At 37.1% G+C, this 19,906-nt stretch overlaps 1 protein-coding gene across 4 annotated transcripts in view; it reads left to right on the top strand.

The window, feature by feature from the left end:
- Positions 1 to 19,906, top strand: part of spir (spire type actin nucleation factor) — an 825,932-nt gene that overhangs the window by 325,851 nt on the left and 480,175 nt on the right. For all 4 annotated transcript variants that reach the window (XM_069842160.1, XM_069842159.1, XM_069842161.1 and 1 more), the window contains exon 5: positions 7,695 to 7,889. In XM_069842160.1, the coding sequence (XP_069698261.1) occupies positions 7,695 to 7,889 (195 nt within the window). The remainder of the gene's footprint in view (positions 1 to 7,694; positions 7,890 to 19,906) is intronic.

Here is a 19,906-nt window from a genome sequence, read left to right as displayed (position 1 = left end):
TATTAACAATTAACATTTTACGCGATTTTTGAACCAATTTTTACGTACGTTTGTATTGTCAGATATGTTTCTGTAGGTAACTTTTCCTCCACATTATTTTAAATTCGTCGCTATTTCAGCGAAGAACTATTCACTCTCTCATTTTACTCTTCAATATTCTTCAAACCTCTAACCCTAGCTACCTAGCTTCTCGTTTTCAATATTTGTCCTCATATCACAAAATAGATACTCGCTCACAACACCATATCACACTCTCCATTCCTAAACACAGAACATCCTTCTACTCTTCATCTTTCACCGTCTCTACAGCTCATCTCTGGAACTCTCTACCACAACATGTCAGAGACTGTCGGACATTGTCTAGTTTCAAAAATAAATTAAAATTGCACTTTTTGAATTAGATTCCTTTCAGTTATAAACCCTTTTCTCTTCCATAGTTTTGTAAAAATATAGGCTTTATATTTCTTTTTCCTTCCTTTCCCCTTTTTGTTTTCTTAATCAGCCGATGAATTTATTATCATAGCATTTTTATCGTGAATTTTATTTAATTTTCGTATTTTTCTTTTTTATTATTATTTTATTACATTCCATTGTGATATATTCTTCCTTACGTTTTTCCTATTAACCATTTATACTAAATGAGTTGCTTTCACTATATTCCAATGTATTTTAATTTCTTTTTTTTCTATTGTGGTTTTATTTTCATGTTGTTTAGTGTCGATTTTATTATGCTATTATTATTATTATTATTATTATTATTATTATTATTATTATTATTATTATTATTATTATTATTATTATTTGTAATACGTATGTTAGTATTCTGTTCTTTAACTTTTTGTTAAATTTTAACTGCTTGTATACTTTGTGACCTGGTAGATTGTAAGAGAAGGCCCTATGACCTTAACTCTGCCAGTATAAATAAAGAATTATTATTTTTACTAACGGCGGGTACTTAACTGTTCGTCATTTACCCATATGAAGCCAGTTGTGTACACCAATTGATCAATAGTGTCGTTGTCCAAGATTCGCCATTACAGGCTATGGAGGGCTACAGAGTAGCGGTAGGTTAAGGCTCCCACCCTTACAAACATTCCGTATTAATAGCAGTAGGAATGTCAGTCCCATGTGCTTGTCGCCTCTTCCGCCAGGTACACCCTTTGACACGGAAATTAGTCGCTGTTCAGAGGCTAAGTCCCACCTCGGAATAGCTCGGGAATCATCGTGTGCGCTGTATTTACACGCGTGCGTTTTACAGAGAGAGATTCGGAGTCCGATCTTTGTAACGATAAAGAGCTGTGTCGCTCTATCGCTAAGCCTAAAGGCTTCATAGGGGATATGTCATTTCGCGACATACAGATAGCTCGCTGCTACGACTTGATTTAAACCTCGGAACTCGATGCTTAATACTTCCTCTTGTGAACCTCGCGTTAACTCGAATGACACAAATTCAAGCTACATTCCATGCCAAAGGGTGTGCATACCCTTGGTGTATATAATGACATCTTTCTATACCATATTTTGGAACAGAGGGAGTATTTCGTTTTCAACTGGAGTGTTACTTGGCAACGCTGCGCTAAGCAGTAACCTGATAGGTTAGCCGCTATGTCTTCTAAAAATAAAGTCTTGTCCCTCAGTGGGGTCAGAGGTTCATATGTTCCGTCTTCTGCTACCTCAAGTCGTCGTCATACTGACATAATTTCCTTAGAACTAACTCTGAGAATGATAAATTTTCGCTGAATAGTTCTGTGTGACGTAATTCCGCATTCCGACTGCGCGGGATGCTGTACATGGCCTCACAGGTGCATCTATTACTGCTGTCCTAGAAACACTTCATCTCGTGTACTCGCAGAGGCTCGTAAAAGTCCATTTGCGTGCATCGAATTCCTCTTTGTCACAGAAGGATAAACATATTATGTACAGGATATTGTCTCGTGTCATAAGTAATGTCGGTTTTGGAGCAAAATTTTAGTTGATGTCATGACAAGACATTAATCTAATCTTCAAAATAACGACCACCGAAGAATTCGATGATAAAATTTCAGCGTCGTCCAAAATTTGGTCATTTATTCCATGCAGAAAGTGGGACATGAATCGAACAGACGATAATCTGAAGGCGCAAGATCAGGGCTATATGCTGAGTTTGATAGCAGTTCGATTCCTTCCAATTGCTGGATTTTTTCAATTGTTGTTCGAGCGGTGTGGAGTCTCGCATTGTCCTGTTGCAAGAGAATTCTGTATCGATTAACTCGCATTGTCCTGCTGCAAGATAATTCTGTATCGATTAACTGGCATTGTCCTGCTGCAAGAGAATTCTGTATCGATTAACTCGCATTGTCCTGCTGTAAGAGAATTCTGTATCGATTAACTCGCATTGTCCTGCTGCAAGAGAATTCTGTATCGATTAACTCGCATTGTCCTGCTGCAAGAGAATTCTGTATTGATTAACTCACATTGTCCTGCTGCAAGAGAATTCTGTTTCGATTAACTCGCATTGTCCTGCTGCAAGAGAATTCTGTATCGATTAACTCGCATTGTCCTGCTGCAAGAGAATTCTGTTTCGATTAACTCGCATTGTCCTGCTGAAAGAGAATTCTGTATCGATTAACTCGCATTGTTCTGCTGTAAGAGAATTCTGTATCGATTAACTCGCATTGTCCTGCTGCAAGAGAATTCTGTATCGATTAACTCACATTGTCCTGCTGCAAGAGAATTCTGTTTCGATTAACTCGCATTGTCCTGCTGCAAGAGAATTCGGTTTCGATTAACTCACATTGTCCTGCTGCAAGAGAATTATATTTCGATTAACTCGCATTGTCCTGCTGCAAGAGAATTCTGTTTCGATTAACTCGCATTGTCCTGCTGCAAGAGAATTCTGTATCGATTAACTCGCATTGTCCTGCTGCAAGAGAATTCTGTTTCGATTAACTCGCATTGTCCTGCTGAAAGAGAATTCTGTATCGATTAACTCGCATTGTTCTGCTGTAAGAGAATTCTGTATCGATTAACTCGCATTGTCCTGCTGCAAGAGAATTCTGTATCGATTAACTCACATTGTCCTGCTGCAAGAGAATTCTGTTTCGATTAACTCGCATTGTCCTGCTGCAAGAGAATTCTGTTTCAATTAACTCGCATTGTCCTGCTGCAAGAGAATTCCGTTTCGATTAACTCACATTGTCCTGTTGCAAGAGAATTCTGTTTCGATTAACTCGCATTGTCCTGCTGCAAGAGAATTCTGTTTCGATTAACTCACATTGTCCTGCTGCAAGAGAATTCTGTTTCGATTAACTCGCATTGTCCTGCTGCAAGAGAATTCTGTTTCGATTAACTCACATTGTCCTGCTGCAAGAGAATTCTGTTTCGATTAACTCGCATTGTCCTGCTGCAAGAGAATTCTGTTTCGATTAACTCACATTGTCCTGCTGCAAGAGAATTCTGTTTCGATTAACTCGCATTGTCCTGCTGCAAGAGAATTCTGTTTCGATTAACTCCCATTGTCCTGCTGCAAGAGAATTCTGTATCGATTAACTCGCATTGTCCTGCTGCAAGAGAATTCTGTATCGATTAACTCGCATTGTCCTGCTGCAAGAGAATTCTGTATCGATTAACTCGCATTGTCCTGCTGCAAGAGAATTCTGTATCGATTAACTCGCATTGTCCTGCTGCAAGAGAATTCTGTATTGATTAACTCGCATTGTCCTGCTGCAAGAGAATTCTGTATCTATTAACTCGCATTGTCCTGCTGAAAGAGAATTCTGTATCGATTAACTAATGCCGGCTACCTCTCTCTCAAAACTTCATGAACTCGTTCTAGCTGTTGAGAATCAAGATCAGCATTGACTTCACGTCTGTTTGGAGGGAGGGGAAGAATACTCCATGTGAATTACTCCTTCTAAATTTCATAGGGACACCTATCATTACTTTGGAGCTGAATCTATTTTATTTAACGATGAATTTGACAGGCTGACGGAAATCAAGCCCCTGTTTTGAGGTGTCAGGATTGCGGTAATAATACTCATTTTTCATCACATTCTACCGTTAAATCTGTTATCTGTGGGATTAGCGATAAGCTGACTACGGATATCCACCCTGCGTTGAGCCTGTTTAGGTGTCACTTCATGAGGTACAGATCTACAACTTCTGTATGAATTTCTAAGCGTCTTAATTTGACGATATATTGTATTTTTTGAAGCACCAGGCTCTTCTTACAACCCACAAGTACTTTTTGTGGATTTATTTAAAAACTCTGCGTTTATTCTCAAGATTTCATACATTAATTCTTGCAGGTCGTTATTGACATTTAATGTCTCCTCTATTATTGAAACTCTGCAATCATGGTTAAGCTACACGCTCACTAACGACACCTTCACTCTCGACTTAAGCATTTTTGTGCCGCGCAGCAGCTTTATAATCTTTATGTTCAGTGGTGCTTTAAAAGGCCTCTAATCTCAAACTTTATTACCTCCATTATTGTATTAACAATAAACAACTGTCACATGGTGACAATACGCAATAATAGCTGTAAACATCCTACAAGTTTCATTGTCCAACTAAAAAAAAAATCATTAAAATCTTACAAAACATCAAACTTAAAAAATCAACGTTACGACTTAATAATAATACGAGTATATATATTAGGCATTACAATTTGAGCCTCGCATTCGGGAGGTCCTGGGTTCAAACTCCGTGGCCGACCAATCTGACTGGATTTTTATGGTTCCTTTCAGTGACAAAGGTAGATGCCTCAGTCACCAAAAAAAAAAAAAAAATCCTTTTGTTCCAAGGATTTTGTTAGACCTATGTAGTTTCGTTGTAAGAATTTTGCCACCCTTAAAATTCATTATCCTCGGCTGGGTTTGAACCCGGCTATCGTCGTATTCACTAGACGATAAGGAAGAAAGATGATGATGATGATGATGATGATGATAGATCAGGAAGGTGTAGGACACAGGCGGGCAAAATGTGTTGCAACACAAAATGAACTCTTTGATCGCCGTGAAGTCAGGCTACCACCCAAACGAATAACAAAACCGTTGTCATGCAGGCTGCATCAAGTGCGCCTTATATTTTGCCCGCCGCTGATGTAGGAGATGGAGCTGAAGAGGATGAGATGAATAGTATGGAGGTGTTTTCATTATCTCACTATTCATTAGAATGGTGAAATTATTCGTTTGAAGATGTAATAGGCTACATTAACACAATATTTTAAACACAGCAGTATGCAACAAGTTTACATTTACTTATATTGTACCGGGACAGCATTCTATTTTTACTAACGTTTGTAATATTAACCTGGCTATACCTTTGAATTAAAGGTTGAGAATCGGAAACACTGTTTGCTACCCCTTCCACGACAGGAGTTTTATGATACTAGCGTAAAATGAAAACAAATCACTTTACTAGGTATAGGAAGGAAGAAAAGTAGTGCATCCATTTACGTAAATTAGGAAATATTACGATTTTGATTTTTACAATTTTCGTTCGTTTTTTATTTACTCAAACATAGTACAGTATTAACACTATGTGTTTTTTTTTACTTAATAACTGAACTATGCAGGCGAACGTATTAATTGTGCAATGTATAGCGTATTGTGTACAGCACATTAGCATACAATATGGAGAGTGCATTTAAGTTGAAAAATAATCAAAAACTGGATATTTAAACAAATTGTTGAAAATGGTGGACGTTCATTTCGATACAGGCTTCAATTCTTTTGTACATATTATCAAAGACGTTTTTAAGCATATCTTCGGAAATTTAATGTATTGATTGTTTCTTGAATCGAATTTTTTAATTTTTCTGTTGTTGTAGGATGTTTAGCAAACACAACTGTTTTACAGTCACCCCAAAAGAAATAATGCAAAGCACTCAAACCAGGCGACATGGGGAGCCATACTCCTGCACATGTTTAAATAGTTCTCTACCTACTCTATAACAGTGTACCTAACATACTGTAAATTCAATCTTCACTTCTGCCCGATCCGCAAAGAAAAATTTCCTCTGTTATCAAGTGGGAAAATCATATGACAGTTACTTAACGAGGCCCTTTTATTTAAATTATTTTAAAACATTTGTATAATATTACGTTGTCACTAGCCTTTACAGAGGGGCAAGCAGAAATGGTTGGGGGAAACCGGGATGTGACGTAACCAAAGGACGTAACAGTACATGTGCGGAAATACCTATGATTCAATAAATGAATGCTCATTCTTCACTGAAAAATCCGACCATATTTCGGGAACGTACTGTACTAGCTCACTCAGTGCTGTATACTGTACTACAGTGACCGGCATGTTCCGTGCTCTGTAACGTCATACCACGGAGCCGCCACGCTCTTTGCTCGGCAATCTCTGCATACTGAGCACAGCAAGGAGAGAAGGTTCAACTGAACAGTGGTGGTACGGCGCCTATGCACTGACAGAGCGCGATCCATTCGTCTGAGGTAGTATGGGAACAGCACGATTACAATACATTTGTACGAAAACAAAACTGTACATCCGTGATAAATCAATGTAACAAAATATTTTGGTTTGCAATCAAATTTAATGTACTTATAATAATATGAAATTCATAATGCAGCCAGCTGCAGAAGCGTTCGCATTATGTAAATGAGGCTCCGAAACTGCTATAAATATACAAATATAGAAATAAATAATTTAAGCAGTACTACAACACTTTGTCTACTCGGAAACTTGAAAACAGTTCAAGTGTTTTTAACAGACATTTTCCTACACAATATACAGATTGAACTATCTAGGTCCTAACTTGGTGAGTAGTATGCAAAGTATATTTCAACTTTTGAAACACACCATCACTTTGTGTTACTATCGTGCCCAAGCTAAATGCTTTGTCGAGATCAAACTATGTTATGGAGTATGGAGGAATGGAGAAGTGTTTGATTTGTGGCAAGCTGTTTCAGCATATAAAGAAATTCAATATACAACGCCATTATTCTGTATGCCGCACAAATGATTATGACAAATATGGGGGAGAAGATCGGCAAGTACTAGTGCAGCAATTGAAAGATAAATTGTTAAGTGAAGCTAGGGAACACACTGTCAGTGAATCAATGGTAAGCTTAAGGCTTAAGATATAGGCTTTCACTAGCCATTGCAAAGAACATGCGTTCTTTTAATGACGGGGTATTTGCCAAGAATGTTGCCCTCATGACCGCAGAGGAGTTATTCCCTAGCAAAATACAGGAATGTGATTCCATCAATTTATCTCGAAGAACTGTCGTATCATTGCTGCACTGACGCCACTGCGCTAGTGCGTGTTAACAGTAATACGACTCAAATGCTCGTTCTTCCAAGCTCTTGAGGTCTGACTGGCTCTTACGTCATAACTGCAGCTTCTGCCGGCCACTGCTGTACTATGACCGTACGACGCTGACTGCGTATGTGGCCTTGGTTCTGTGTGAGGACGGTTGGAAGTTTGCTAGTAGAAGGGGTGGGAGTGAAGTACATTCAAAAACTCAGGTACAATAAAAATTGAAGTAAAAATAAAATGATGTCCCTGTATAAACTTGTAAAATCCTAAATTACTTTATATTTTAAGAACTTATATATATTTGAAGAAATACAATTTGAGTTTAAGTTGTTTTTTTTTTTTCGCTAAAAACAATTCGGATCATGTGTACACACATATTTTGAGTCTTAAATACACGAGCTCATTATTGACTTCGCTGTTGCAGAGATGCTGTCAGCACCTCGGAGCCCCGTCCCCTCAGCAAGCTGACGCGCATTATCGCGCCGTGTGCCGGGCGCTGGTCGCCGAGGCGCTTGAACTGTCGTCCTTTCTGGAGAAAGTGTCGCAAGGGACGCAGGAGTTGCGGGCAAAGGCAGAGGCGGCGTCCACGGACTTGGACAAGCTTCATTTCTCCGACTGGGTAAGTTTCTGTATTCCTTGCATTAATAATAATATGCGCTACTCTTCACCAAATTCTTATTAGATACTACAAGAAAGGAAACATCTTGTAATTTACACTTAAAAAGCGATGCTGCGAACAAGGTGCAATTACATTTTGCTATTTTTTTAAACTGCTATTTCGGGCAACAAAACTTAATATTGCTTTACATCTTAAATGTCGCAGAATAATGCCTTGGATGTTCTAACATTTTCATTGAAGAGTCTTCCGGAAAAATAGGTATAATCTCATTGTTAAGAAATCCTTAGTGGTTCATTATTAAGGGGTTAGGTATAGCTTACAGCAGTAAAATTTTGGAAATATTCAACATTTTTTTCCCTCCATTACTTTATCCTGTACAATAATGAAAATTAGTATGTGTAAAACACTGTCCTGCTATATGAAAAAATATTTTTACGATTTAAAAAAAAAGAATACATTTTTTTTTTTTTTTTCAAAATTCAGTTCACTGTGTAGTGATGAAGCGTTTCCCACATAACTCAAAAACTATCCAACATTCTGTGATGAAATATTTTGTGTGTATTTATACATGTCATATCTACAATATGATGCAAGATCACTTCTCTACCTTTGACAGATTGTCTGATAAAAAATAAATTCATTTAAAAAATGGTCAAATATCAGTACTTTATTCTAACACAAAATAAAAAAAAATTGTTTATTGAGGAATGTAGTTGAAAGAGCATGATATTGTAAACATGAGTTTCAGCAATAAAATAAAAGAGAGAACATGAAAAAGTTAACAAGTTTATGAGTTATGAGGGAAATGCTTCATCACTGCACAGTAAACTGCTACCATATTGGTAAAAGGTAAAGGTATCCCCGTAACGTGCCATGAAGGCACTTGGGGGGGGGGGCATGGAGTTAGAGTCCATGCTTTCCATGACCTCGGCACTAGAGTGAGGTGGTGTGGTCGGCACCACGCTCTGACCGCATTTTACCCCCGGGAAAGACCCGGTACTCAATTTTATAGGAGGCTGAGTGAACCTCGGGGCCGTTCTGAAAGTTTGGCAACAAGAAAAAAATCCTGTCACTACCTGGGATCGAACCCCGGACCTTCCAGTCCGTAGCCAGCTGCGCTATCATATTGAATTTTGAAAAAAAAAAAATATATATATATAGGCCCAAATAATTTTTTTTTGAATCGTAAAAATATATTTATTTTTTCATATAGCTGAAGTATAGTCTTTTACACATACCAATTTTTATTATTGTACAAGGTACAGTAATGGAGGAAAAAAATGTTGAATATTTCCAAAAATTTTACTGCTGTAAGCTATACCTAACCCCTTAAGGAATTAAGTTCTAGCTATGATAACATTTTATTAGTCTAATTACCACTTTCATCGGGTAGGGTTTTATCGCCCCCCAATGAATAGTCGTCTAAAAAAGAAAATTCTGAAACATTATATTCAACTCAATCTTTCTAAAGATTCTGGGTGATCTGTGTTACTACCCGTAGTAGCAGAGTGCGTCATACGTTTCCACGAGAACTTTGATCCCCTCAATGCCCCGCGCTCCGTAATCGCCTACGATGTCTTGTATAGCTCGCGCAAGAAACGATTACCGAAAACCAATGGTGGCGTTGCTGTCTGTTTTGACGTATGTATGTAGGCACACCGAGGGGGAAGAGGTCCGAGCCGATGGAAGTACCGTCTCTTCCAAGAAGATTAACAAATGAGGACATCGCTGTAAAAATAAAGAAGGTAGCAAGAGAAAAATTCGAAGCTAATTAAACGCGCAACGTAATATGTTTACGAATGAATAATAATACCGTGCGATACAAGACCCGTATTCACATGCAATGGAACAAACTAAAGTCGTAATGTATATAACTATCACAACGCAAGACTGATTCTATCGATGTCATTTCTCTTCCGACTGTACTCTTGAATATCATTCAAGTTATCTCGTGACCTTTCCTCTCGCCCGCTCTTCCTTATCGCATTGTTTGATTCGCATTCCTTCTGTCGGTAATCCGTACTTGCGAGACCTATATACAAGGCAGTGGCGATATTAGCGCTCAGAGGTCGTGTAATATGGGACGAGTGGTACGAGATTTTAAGTGTTACGACGCCTGTATTAGGCCTATTTCAGAATCCTATGTTGAATCATATATAGAATGACCCAAAAGTTCCGCACCATGCATAGGCTGGATTACAATATTTGTTCAATGTGGTGGCCCCCAGTGTCAGAACACAAAATTTGTAGGCGTTCACCATGTCTCGCAAGATGCGAGTCACCAAGTCCTGTCCTGGAAAAGACACGGCACCCAGAAGCAATTTGTTTACGTAGATGCTGTTTGTCCCTGATTTTCACACTCTACACTTTCGCTTTGAAATAGCTGCACATTGCAAAATCCATTGGATTCAAATCCGAGAATCGAGAAGCTCATTCCATGTGTCCCCTGCAGTCAAATCACTGTTATCGTAATCCGCCTATGGTAGTGTACTTTTTTGCCACCCAAAGATTTTCTTTACACGTACCTCATGATAAAACTTTCGACTGCTCATCGTTTTGCTAAATTTTTTCGAACAAAACAGTTCCATTCTGCATTGAGTATATAGGACGTAAACAAATTTGAATTTGTAAGCTGCAATTTTCTAATGTACGGGATGATTGCAAAAGAAATAAACAATTTCAACAAGCTACGTGGCCAGAACTATTTAAGATAAAGAGTATTAGGTTACATAGTTTTGTAAAATACACTATCTACCAAAAAGTAATTGGGCACTGTTTTTGCCCTTTTAGAACCTCGTGCTACCACTTCTTGTTGCTATAACAGCAGCCACCCTGTCAGACATGCTCTCCACTAGTTTGGGTAGGATATCCACTGGAATGCGTCGTCATTCCTCTTGCAACATTGCGCTGAGTTGGACAATGGAAGTTGGCCCCATGTTTCAGCGGCTACTATGCAGTGGTATGCACACAATAATGCTCACCTGTTGGACTGGCCTGCACAGAGTCCTGATCTCAATCCCATTGAGCACCTTTGGGCCAATTTGGACCGGCGATTGAGGTCTCGGGAGATGCGGCCAACTTCCATTGTCCAACTGAGTGCCATGTTATTAGAGAAATGGCGACGCATTCCAGTGGATATCCTACACAAACTAGTGGAGAGCATGCCGGACAGGATAGCTGCTGTTATAGCAACAAGAGGTGGTACCACGAGCTTCTAAAGAGGCAAAAACGGTGCCGAATTACTTTTTGGTTGGTAGTGTACTTCCTTGAAATTTCTTTGAACTGCATAAACTAATGTTCGATATGTTGTACATTGTATAGTAGAGGAAACAAGACCTGTCCTATGAACTTATCATGTGCCATGGCTATAATTATAACCAATGGGTATGGAAGGATAAGATAGGTTTTAGTCTGAGATGAGCTTCCGTGTCAGTAGATTCGTATGTTAACCATCATGAAACAAACTTTCTTTCTGATAGCTTATTCTTTCCACTCTCGCACAGCTCATATGCCAGGTGTCACCTCTCATATGTATACCCAGCGACACACGACATACCTATATCAAGGCGGTAATCGAATTATTGTCAAATGCGTAGCTATATCTTTATGAACACTTTCAACAGTACCTTTGATGGCATTTAGATTAGTAGAAAGAGGAGGAAAGGAAACCCGATATTTCACATGAAAAAGATGTAAAGTTCCTTGATGGGAAAATGTGAGTCTTCTGTTTTGAACTGTTACATGACCACATTTTTAGTAGACAGTACCTTCGTGTCGGAAGCGCATATTTGTTTATAGTGAATTCCTGTTCTTAACTACGTGTACAAGACTGAAGGTCTGACCTTCCGAGTTTTGACCATCATTGTCACCGTAGCCGGGGTTCAAACTGTCGTGACTTTTCCGCCAAAAAATTGTTATTGGGATGTTCTTCATTTCTTCGTTTATTCCACATCAGTTCTTCATATCGGTCTGTACTTACATACTGTATAAACCACTTTTGATCTAAAAAAAATCCTAACTTGGGAACTTCGTATTTTTTTTGAGCTGGTAACAATATCCATTTTCATTATTATAGGCCCATATTTAATTATATGAAAACCGTATCACTTTGTAACAGTTTACTTGTTTTTCATTTCATAGATTTAAAAGGAAAGGGACTCACATTGCTTTATAACGTTTCAAAATTGTTTTTTAATTTCTTGTGTTTTAAAGCTTTCCTTTTATTAGATCTAGTGTTCCTTGATTCAAATGCGATTGAAGACGATGGACCTTTAAGGGCAACGAAAGCCCTTACTGTGGCTTTCTTTGGAAACGAAATAGATATAGGAGACCCTTCCCGTAAATTACAGACTACAAAAACTATTCTTAAGTGCACTTGGATATATCCAGTTCCTCTCTTATAATCCATGCAGTACTAACTAATTGGACCGAGAGAAAGATTTAAATTTGAGATTCATTTTGTTAGACATAATATCGCGAGCAATCGCTTTAGACTATTTATATTGTTTACTGTAAAGTTCATTTAAATTTTTGTTGTGGAGAAACTTTCATTTAAGTCATTTTTATTGAAGATAAAGTTGTGAATTGGGTTAGAGAAAATTGTTTATTCTCCACCATGCCAAAATGAAGTAATTATACACCTGGTAGTAGCCCTTTAATGCACCTCATTAAAGTACACCTATTCATTATAATTCAGTTGTTCAGCCAATGAGAAATCACCATTGTACCATTATGAAACCGCAAGTATCGATTATTCTCGGATATGCAATCGAAAGACAATTAGCGAAAAGTCACGGAGGCTAGAAATCCAATACTGTCGCAGAAGGTTATGTTCTGTTACTATAATAATTAGCGTTAATTGTAAATAATATTCAAATAAATTCAATTTGTCATCTCGTTTTTCAGTTCTAAATCAATTTGCAGGTTATATCAAGACTAATGTTCATGTTATTCTCTAGATTATATCAAGGTCAATCACATTCGTGCCTCGGAAAAAATCAATACTTTCGCGTTTGCGCACATCTCACAATTTAGAAGGTCAGTTCCGCTCTTCACTTAGATAACCATAACATGAATACTTATGAATAATTTCAAGTTAGAAATGTGGTCGAGCATAAAAAGTCGTATGAAACTTGCCTATAATGGTAATTAAGACGCTCGTATGAAAATTATGAAACGAGCGCTTCATAAACAAACATACTCGCGTATTAATTACTACTATTATAGGCTCGTTGCATAATGTACTATTAGTCGTTAAGGAATAAAATGAACAAAATGGATGTGATTAATAGTAGCATTAAGAATTACTTAACTGGCATTGAAATCTCAATTTATTATAATTATATATAAACTTTTACCTACAGAACATGGTAGGTTTTAAGATTAAATGAAGACATAATGTAATATATGTGTTAAAGTGAAAGGTTACTCTTGCTCACCAGATGGTTCTCACAAATAAGACCGGGCTTGTTCCGTTACAGTGGTTATTGTGCACAAAAGGAGCAACTACGTGAAATTGTGAAGCATTATTTGTCAATTTAAAAATGGGTCTTTTCATTTCCCCTAGTAAGATAAGTTAATCCCACTTTAAACAGAGCTGCAGATAAGGCGATGATGACAGAGTTTCGAGGCACAGAACAGCTTGGAAACACGTGAATAAGACGATGTGGTATCAGCAATCGCAACTGCGAGAGGGAGAATATGGATCTTGCGATTTGCTTCGCGATTCTGTTACGTCAATTTCATCCACTCTCCAAAGCAATCTTGTCATTTTCTCTTGACTGGAGTGTTGGATACAGCAACTTCTCAGACTTGAATAGATTATGTATTCCATACGTCTTTGAGCCATTGTTACGGCTATAAGTTTGACATAATTTCACACCATTAAGAGTTTCTGTGCTAGAATTGTTGTATTAAACATAAAAAGTTGAATGTTTGTTGAAATAAAATATCTTTTTTCCTTCATTTATTGAATCATTCAGGATTAAGGTCATAAATCCTTCTCTGCTATCCTACCAGATAGCATATAGAAATACAAAAAAATACAAACACTGACAAAAATAATACAAATTAAATGAAAATTCTATAGAGGAACAACAAGGTCAAAGAACACTATAGATCCAACTATACGCATGGAGAGAGACCTAAACCAAGCTCATCAGGTTGATCATGAAAAGAGGGCCATTTATGAACCTTGTATTCCCTACCTTAGTGCCAAGTATAACATCCCTCTCTTCAATTGGTCAGTGACAGGTTTATTTTTTGGTGCTCGTAGTTCTTTACCAGAATTTACATATAATTTTTAAAACAATTATCAATATCATCTTTTGAAATCCAAAAAATCATCTCGCAAATTCTTAAAGATTCCCTGTAGATTATACAGTTTCATTTATACCACTCTGAAGGCCTTAATTAAGGATATGCTAATTTTAAATAAAATCTTTTATTTATAAGTATAATTTTATAGTAATCTTCCAAGATTTTATTTTATAATTGATAATCAATGGTGCTTAATTATTACATTTTATTTTTATAACAATATTCATATTTAATTGATTATATTTGTTTGCTATTAATTTCCGGATCCTCGTGGTCATCCTTAATTAAGGCCGGACGAGTTATTTCTCTCTCTCTCTAAGCTAATACAAGAAAAAAAGTTAGTTAAAATGACAGTAATAGCAATGATCATAGTGATGATGATGGTGATGATGATGATAATAATAATAATAATAATAATAAGCCTAATAATAATAGTAATAGTAATATTTCCAAGAACATTAATTCTTAAGATACTGTATACAAGCTTTAAATATTACAGATCTCCTTTTGTCCAGTAAGTCTTTGTTTCTTTAATTATTATCATAGGTGTCTTGCTGATCCTCATCTCAGTTGTCAAATGGGTGGAAGGTCAAAATTGATGTTAGTAAGAGGCAATGAAGCAGCTTGGAGTGCGGAAAATGGAAATATTTATGTAAATGTATATTCAACCGCGTTACAACGGAGAAAGCCAGTCTAAAAAATAATGTTTAGTTCTGTGTGGATTTTATTTACGAATTCCGGCAATTCCAGTATCGTAACTATAGAGATTGCTTAAGCTTTGATATCCATTTGGAGGCGGCACACATTCATAACGGCTTTGAGTGGGCAATTAAATTTCATTACCAAAGCCCTTGGATCTTATCATGAGAGTGAGTGCAGTTTGTCTTTATATATCCTTCTTTTTCAAGCTGTGTGCTACGTTACCAAATCGTTTAGTATTTAATTATCAGTACGAAAATTATACGGTTATAAGGTTATAAAAATTCTCTTCGTGATATATAGTATGGAATAATGGAAATTATTATTTGAAATAAAAAAATAGTAAAAAATGTTATACCGAGATCATATCATGGTATATCATACTTATGAATAAACGTAAGGGAGATTGGTGTTAGACATGATGAAGATAATCGCCTTAGTTAATACTAATTTAAATAATATGGCTGTCTTCTCAATTATTTCTCTTATACGTATTATTGGAAAGACAAAAACTATCATGAGGTAATAAATAATGTATTCTGCTGAGATCTAAAACATATCCATAATTAATAATTAGCATGGGATTTAGTATGACAGAAAGAAAAAGAAACATGTTCTCGGATATGTGAATAAATGCAACAAAACATAGAACAGGTAACAGTGTCCCCAACCCAACAAGACAATGACGCATTGTTCCAACATGTCTTGTTATTGAGTTGGCGACACTGCTATCTGTTTTTGATGCATTTACCTATTGCTATTATTATTAAATCCGGCGATTTTGATGGGATATCCTTTGTAAATTAAATAATTCTAATCCTTCTATATGAATTGTGTAGAAATTATATTAATTGTTTTTCGACAACGCTCCAGATGACACATGTTTATAACCATCTTTATATAACTGAACGCAACGTACTTCGAAATATTTCTGTGCAGTGATTTAATTAGAACCGTTCTATTTTTTGGCTAGTTGTTCACAATTTTCTACTCGTAGCACTATTGTGTTACGTGCAAAAAATAAGAAAAGTGTCCCCATTATAGCTCATGGAGGTCCAAAGAGTAGCGGGAGATTAAGGCTACCCCCCCCCTCAAGGAAATTGGTTACAGACTGAGTAGATCCGAGGGCCATAGTGTGACCGGAAGGGTTAGATAAAATCCATGACCCCATAGGGGATCGAGGTGACTAGGTGGGCCAGAGATAGGTGGCTAGGAGGTTGGTATGTAGATAGATGACAAAGTTGGCATGTAGACAGATTGCGTATTGGGCATTTAGATAGATGATAAATAGGTAAAAAAAAATAACTAGGTGGGCATGCAGATACAGTAAGTAGATCACTAAGTGAGCATATAAATAGGTGAGTAGGAGATTATTATGATGTACCAAAATACATATATTTTCGTGCATATGATGAAGGATCGATGGAGGGGAGAAAAATTCTCTCCTGCATCGAGACTCGAACCCGGGTTGTCAGCTCTACGTGCTGACGCTTTATCCACTAAGCCACTAATCCATCCATCATATGATAATGCAGAATTCCTGCACAGAAATATCATACGTACTTCGGTACATCATAATAATATGATATGCGTAAACAATCAGTGATTCAAGACGGCGCCCATTCCGTCGGATCCCGGCCACTTAGTCACTCGTAATGAGTGCACCTCTGCACATAATGTGTTGGACATTGTGCCACTGTCACACATCTGTGACACAGTGCATGAAGATTGGCCACAAAAGAGAAACTGAGAGGTGGAACTTAAACTGAGAGGATTCAACCAGACATCGGAATTGGAATCCGGTGTGGCTTAGTGGATAAAGCGTCAACACGTAGAGCTGAAAACCTGGGGTCGAGTCCCGATGACAGAGAGAATTTTTCTCCATTTCACCCATCCTTCATCATATGAGTAGGAGATTGGTACGTATTGTAAACAGATGACTAGGTTGGCTTGTAGACAGATTACTTAGTGGGCATGTAGATAGATAGGTAAAAAAAATAGCCGGGTGGGCAAGTAGATAAGTTGCTAAATGGGCATGTAGATGGATGACTAGCAGTTGGTATATAGACATACTATAAGGCTAGTTGGCATGGAGGTAGATGATTGGGTGAACATAATAATAATAATAATACTAATAATAATAATAATAATAATAATAATAATAATAATAATGGCTTTATTTAACCTGGCAGAGTTAAGGCCGTAAGGCCTTCTCTTACACTCAACCAGGATTAAAACTTGCTTACACAGTTGAACATAAAACTGGATCAGAATTAAGTAATTACATACTGATACATAATGAGATTAAAAGAGGTAGTTACATAAAATTTACCTCATAAAATAAAAATAAACATAGTGAAATACATATTAATTTGTTAGAATCAAATACGAATCACATAAAAACAGAAGCCGATAATTCAATAAAAAAAGAAAAATGAACACAGTAAAAATAAAAATAAACACATTAGTATACATATTAGTATTAGATTACAATTAAGTAGGATTTACATAATTAAACCAGAAACCGACAATTGAATAAAATGTACACAAAAATAGATTAATAATAAAAAACAGCAACACAGTGGGATACATATTGGCGTTAAGTGATAAATAAACACGATTTAGATAATAAAAATAAGAAACAAAAAAAATAAAAATAAATACAGTGGAACACATTTGCAACACGTTAGGTCTGGCAACTCATCATAAGATATTTTTCTAATTTACATTTAAGAATAGCTAAAAAAAATAACTGGGTGGGCATGTGGGTAAGTTTTAAATGGGCATGTAAATAGATGACTTGGTGGGTTTGTAGATAGGTGACTAGGTGGGTATGTAGGTAGTTGATTATGTGGACACGGAGATCGATTACGTAGCTGGGTATGTAGAGTGATGGGTAAGTATGAAGTAATGGCAGTAGTCTGTTTAACGGCGCTTTGAATTGCAGAGGTTACTTTGCGTCAAAATTCAACGTATGCGAGAAATGGTCAATAAATTTTGTCTGTAGTGCTCCATAAGGGACAGAGAATAAATATGTCGATGGGTGTGTATGAATTTACTTGCAGAAAGGGTGCATGTGTGGAGTGGTCTGGGATGGATGGTTGAATGGACGACGGATAGATGAAGGGAGAGGAAACGCATGAATTTAAGTTTTTTTCTAAATAAATATTGAAGATGTGATTGTTAAAAGCCATGAAGCAATTAATTTCTTTTATGTTCGCTGTCGACAGAGATTTTGTCACGCTCCCTCACGCACTGCAGTAAGGTAGAAATGGAAAGGAAGAGCATTAAACTATGTAGCTTATGCAGTAGGAAGTGACATCATTTGCATGTGTGAAAGGATGTACAAACCAAGTTGCTATCCTGTTCTACACCAAAATTTGCAACATAGGACGTAAAGAAACGGTTGGTTGTAATAGAACTGTATTCATAATGACGTATTGCAAAGATACGCGTCAGAATAACTGAATGGCCAAGGTTGTTCTTTCTCAGTGATCACAGGAAGCAAAGTTTCTCCTATAAAATGAAAGTTCTGGATAAATGCTTCCTGTTTACAGTTCCATACATACTTCACACTTATTTCCATAACATCCCGTGATACAAGGACGAGATTTCATGTTTTAATTTTTTACCCAAGTCGTATTATAATAGTAGATTGGGAATGTTTATAGTCATGATACATTTAAGGGCACTTGGTGGTACTTGGGTAATATGGGGTCAGCATAACTCCTCATTTGCATTGAAGATCGTGCCATGTAAAACTGTTTTTCGTCAATATCAGATGAAATTTGACTGCCTCCGTGGTCTGTTGATCAGCATACTGGCTTCTAGATCGGGAGGTCCCGGGTTCGATTCCCGAGCTCGGCTGTCGGTGAATTTTTCTTGAAGAAGAATTCCCTGAGTGTCTAGAGTCTGGAAATTTGTATGAGTGTGCCGGGTTAATATTAATTAATCAGCACAAATATAAAAATACATCAGGACTGTCGCTGTTCAGTGACCTGAACACACGTTTCACCGTCACATTGTTGACAAGTAACTCCATCTGTTGGCATAACGAAAAAAAAATTAAATTGAAGTTAATTGCATGTTACTATGTAATTAATTCTTCGTGAGTTACCGTTCATGAAATTCCAAACCGCGAGCATTTTTTTTATTTATTTTATTTTAGTAGGTTATTTTACGACGCTTTATTTAGCGTCTGAATGAGATGAAGGTGATAATGCCGGTGAAATGAGTCCAAAGTTACCCAGCATTTGCTGATATTGGGTTGAGGTAACTTGCCCCGACCGGGAATCGAACCCGGGCCACCTGGTTTCGCTGCCAGACGCGCTAACCGTTACTCCACAGGTGTGTGGATGCGAGAATTTTTAAAAGGAAGAATGTAGTTTAACTCGGCAGCGAGTCTTAATTCTCGTAACCATTTACTTACTTACAAATGACTTTTAAGGAACCCGGAGGTTCATTGCCGCCCTCAAATAAGCCCGCCATCAGTCCCTATCCTGAGCAAGATGAATCCAGTCCCTACCATCGTATAATCCATTTTATATTATCCTCCCATCTACGTCTCTGAAAAAGCGAATTTTTACAAAAATATGAACGTTTTCTTCTGTGCTTACATACCGAATAGGGTTGCGTTAATTTTGGAAATAATTCATATCTAAATTTTTAAGCTTTACAGTCTTCAATTGAAGAAATACTGACATATATACTATTTATTTTTCATTTAAACACTTCATGTTGTATATCTTAAATTCAGAAAAGAATTCTTGGCTAGACTTTTCGAAAACCGGACTCGAATCGGATTCTTGCACTTAAGGTTACATTGATCCATTATGCTGTGATTATCCAAATCCGGTACATGACCTCAGTGGAATACATAAATTCGATGCTGATTGGTGGGCCATTCTGCCTCAGCCCTCACAGAGCCAGTCCCATCCTCAGACGAGTACCTGATAAGCCTCAGGACACGGAGTCCCAAGCCCTTCCTGTATCAATATTTG

This window comes from Periplaneta americana, chromosome 12 (genome assembly GCF_040183065.1).
Source record: "Periplaneta americana isolate PAMFEO1 chromosome 12, P.americana_PAMFEO1_priV1, whole genome shotgun sequence".
Classification (NCBI taxonomy): Eukaryota; Metazoa; Arthropoda; class Insecta; order Blattodea; family Blattidae; genus Periplaneta; species Periplaneta americana.
This window is presented reverse-complemented; position numbering and strand designations above follow the sequence as displayed.